Source organism: Mastigoproctus giganteus, chromosome 10 (assembly GCF_048544385.1).
Source record: "Mastigoproctus giganteus isolate SK-2022 chromosome 10, ASM4854438v1, whole genome shotgun sequence".
In the NCBI taxonomy this organism is placed as follows: domain Eukaryota; kingdom Metazoa; phylum Arthropoda; class Arachnida; order Uropygi; family Thelyphonidae; genus Mastigoproctus; species Mastigoproctus giganteus.
Genome location: NC_143584.1, coordinates 196,168,661 through 196,172,060, shown reverse-complemented (window position 1 = coordinate 196,172,060; position 3,400 = coordinate 196,168,661). Strand labels below are relative to the sequence as shown.

Genomic DNA, 3,400 nt, shown 5'->3' with positions numbered 1-3,400 from the left:
TGTTATTCACTATGTTACTTTCTATGTTAGCATACAGAGGATTAATATGGATTTATACTAAACACTATTTTGAGTTCATATGTCATAAAAAAAGGAAGAGAGAGCATACAGTTTTTTGATAAGTAAAACTTTTCTCATATGTGTTTATAACACAGCGAAAACTTTAACCACTTCTCCGCTGATCTCACAAACGTAGTCAAGGGAATTCTCATCGGCTAAGTGGTTTTACCACACATCACTTGGAAAAAAAATGGTACAACAAGTGTACCTAAGATGAGACCTTGCAATTATGTCATAATAGAACTGATCATTTCTTACTCAGAACAACTGGCAATTCCACAATTTACGACTACACTTGCTGTAAAACTTGTGGAAAGAAGCTGAAACAAAGAAGAACTCTCAAAACACATTCTCCCTTCATGATAAGGAGAGATTTTTAATTTGTAAAGCTGGTTGGAAGAAGATTTCACAGAGAATAATCCGGAAACATACCCCAGAGAACATAATAATCAGGAAAAACCTTTCAACTGTTCAACTTGTGGTATATATGTCTCAGGAATCAGATATTTCATGAAAAACCTGAGTTCTTAGTGGAAAATCCTTCTGTCATCTAAGAGTGAGAAGTTCTCAGAGAGTGAAATGCTTAAAAATCTCCTGAGAGGTGACTTTGAGGATAAACAATTCAGCTGTCCAACCAGTGAGAAGTTCTCACAGAGAGTAGACCTCACAAGACACCTCAGAATTCATAGTGGAGAAAAACCTTTCAGCTGTTCAACATGTGAGAAAAAGTTCTCAGACAGAGGACACGTTACAGCAACCCTCAGAATTCACACAGGAGAAAAACCTTTCAGCTGTACAACATATGAAAAAAAGTTCTCACTAGGACAAACATTTAGAAAACATTTCAGAATTCATAGTGGAGAAAACCCTTCCAGCTCTCCAACCTGTGAGAAGAAGTTTTCACACAGTGGACAACTTACAGGACACCTAAGAATTCATACAGGAGAAAAACCTTTCAGCTGTCCAACAAGTGAGAAGAAATTCTCACTACGACAAAATTTTAGAAAACACTTCAGAATTCCTAGGGGAGAAAATCATTTCAACTGTCCAAACGGTGAGAAGAAGTTTTCAGAACAAGGACCCCTCACAAGACACCTCAGAATTCATAGTGGAGAAAAGCCATTCTGCTGTCCAACCTGTGAGAAGAAGTTCTCACGGAGAGAATCCCTTAAAAGACACCTAAGAATTCATACAGGAGAAAAACCTTTCAGCTGTCCAACATGTCAGAAGAAGTTCTCACAGAGAGGACATCTTACAGGACACCTAAAAATTCATACAGGAGAAAACCCTTTCAGCTGTCCAACCTGTGAGAAGAAGTTTTCACAGAAATCACACCTTAAAATCCATCTTAGAGTTCATACCAACGAAAAACCTTTCAGCTGTCCAACATGTGAGAAGACGTTTTCACGCAGAGAACAACTTACAGGACACCTACGAATTCATACAGGAGAAAAACCTTTCAGCTGTCCAACATGTGAGAAGACGTTTTCATGCAGAGGACAACTTACAGGACACCTACGAATTCATACAGGAGAAAAACCTTTTAGCTGTCCAACATGTGAGAAGAAGTTCTCACACAGAGGACAACTTACAGGACACCTAAGAATTCATACAGGAGAAAAACCTTTCAGCTGTCCAACATGTGAAAAGAAGTTCTCACACAGAGGAAAACTTACAGGACACCTAAGAATTCATACAGGAGAAAAACCTTTCAGCTGTCCAATATGTGAGAAAACGTTTTCAGAACAAGGACGCCTCACAAGCCACCTCAGTATTCATAGTGGAGAAAAACCTTTCAGCTGTCCATCATGTAAGCAGAAGTTTTCACAGAAATCACACCTCCAAATCCATCTTAAAGTTCATACCAACGAAAAACGTTTCAGCTGTCCAACCTGTGAGAAGAAGTTCTCACGGAGAGACCACCTTACAAGACACATAAGAATTCATACAGGAGAAAAACCTTTCAGCTGTCCAACATGTGAGAAAAAGTTTTCAGAAGAAGGTCGCCTCACAAGCCATCTGAGAATTCATACTGGAGAAAAACCTTTCTGCTGCCCAACATGTGAGAAGGTGTTCTCAAGGACAGAACACCTTACAAGACACCTAAGAATTCATACAGGAGAAAAACCTTTCAGCTGTCCAACATGTGAGAAGACGTTTTCACAGAAATCAAACCTCCAAATCCATCTTAGAGTTCATACCAACGAAAAACCTTTCAGCTGTCCAACATGTGAGAAGAAGTTTTCACACAAATCACACCTCCAAATCCATCTTAGAGTTCATATCAACGAAAAACCTTTCAGCTGTCCAACCTGTGAGAAAAAGTTCTCACTGAGAGAACTCCTTACAAGACACCTAAGATTTCATACAGGAGAAAAACCTTTCAGCTGTCCAACATGTGAGAAAAAGTTCTCACGGAGACAACACCTTACAAGACACCTAAGAATTCATACAGGAGAAAACCTTTCAACTGTCCAACATGCGAGAAAATGTTTTCAGAACAAGAACGCCTCACAAGCCACCTCAGTATTCATAGTGGAGAAAAACCTTTCTGATGCCCAACATGTGAAAAGCATTTCTCACGCAGAGGACAACTTACAGGACACCTAAGAATTCATACAGGAGAAAAACCTTTCAGCTGTCCAACACGTGAGAAGAATTTTTCACAAAATCACACCTCCAAATTCATCTTAGAGTTCATACTAACGAAAAACCTTTCAGCTGTCCAACCTGTGAGAAAAAGTTCTCACTGAGAGGACACCTTACAAGACACCTAAGAATTCATACTGGAGAAAACCTTTCAGCTGTCCAACATATGAGAAGGTTTCAGAACAAGGATGCCTCACAAGCCACCTCAGTATTCATAGTGTAGAAAAAGCTTTCTGCTGCCCAACATGTGGGAAGAAGTTCTCACAGAGGGGACAACTTACGGGACACCTAAGAATTCATACAGGAGAAAAACCTTTTAGCTGTCCAACATGTGAAAAGAAGTTTTCACAGAAATCCCACCTCCAAATCCATCTTAGAGTTCATTTCAACGAAAAACCTTTCATCTGTCCAACCTGTGAGAAGAAGTTCTCACAGAAGAACAGCTTACAAGACACCTAAGAATTCATACAGGAGAAAACCTTTCAGCTGCCCAACATGTGAGAAGACGTTTTCAGAACAAGGATGCCTCACAAGCTACCTCAGTATTCATTCTGCTGCCCAACATGTGGGAAGAAGTTCTTACGCATAGAACACCTTTCAAGACACCTAAAAATTCATACAGGTGAAAAACCTTTCAGCGATCCAACGTCTGAGAAGTTTTCAGAACGAGGACACCTCACAAGCCATCTCA

General features: G+C 39.7%; 1 protein-coding gene across 1 annotated transcript; it reads left to right on the top strand.

Annotated features, from left to right (window-relative positions):
* Nucleotides 1–639: 639 nt before the first annotated feature.
* On the top strand, nt 640–3,168 carry LOC150079720 (uncharacterized). The gene is made up of 2 exons (XM_090383187.1): nt 640–2,625; nt 2,815–3,168. The coding sequence occupies exons 1-2, from the start codon at nt 640–642 to the stop codon at nt 3,166–3,168; spliced, it is 2,340 nt and encodes a 779-aa protein (XP_090239313.1).
* The last annotated feature ends 232 nt before the right edge of the window (nt 3,169–3,400 follow it).

Coding starts and splice junctions, on each gene's coding strand:
- LOC150079720 (XM_090383187.1), top strand. CDS start 640: ATGCTTAAAAATCTCCTGAGAGGTGACTTTGAGGATAAACAATTCAGC. Junction 2,626..2,814: donor ACCTTTCTGATGCCCAACAT/GTGAAAAGCATT, acceptor GTTCTCACTGAG/AGGACACCTTACAAGACACC.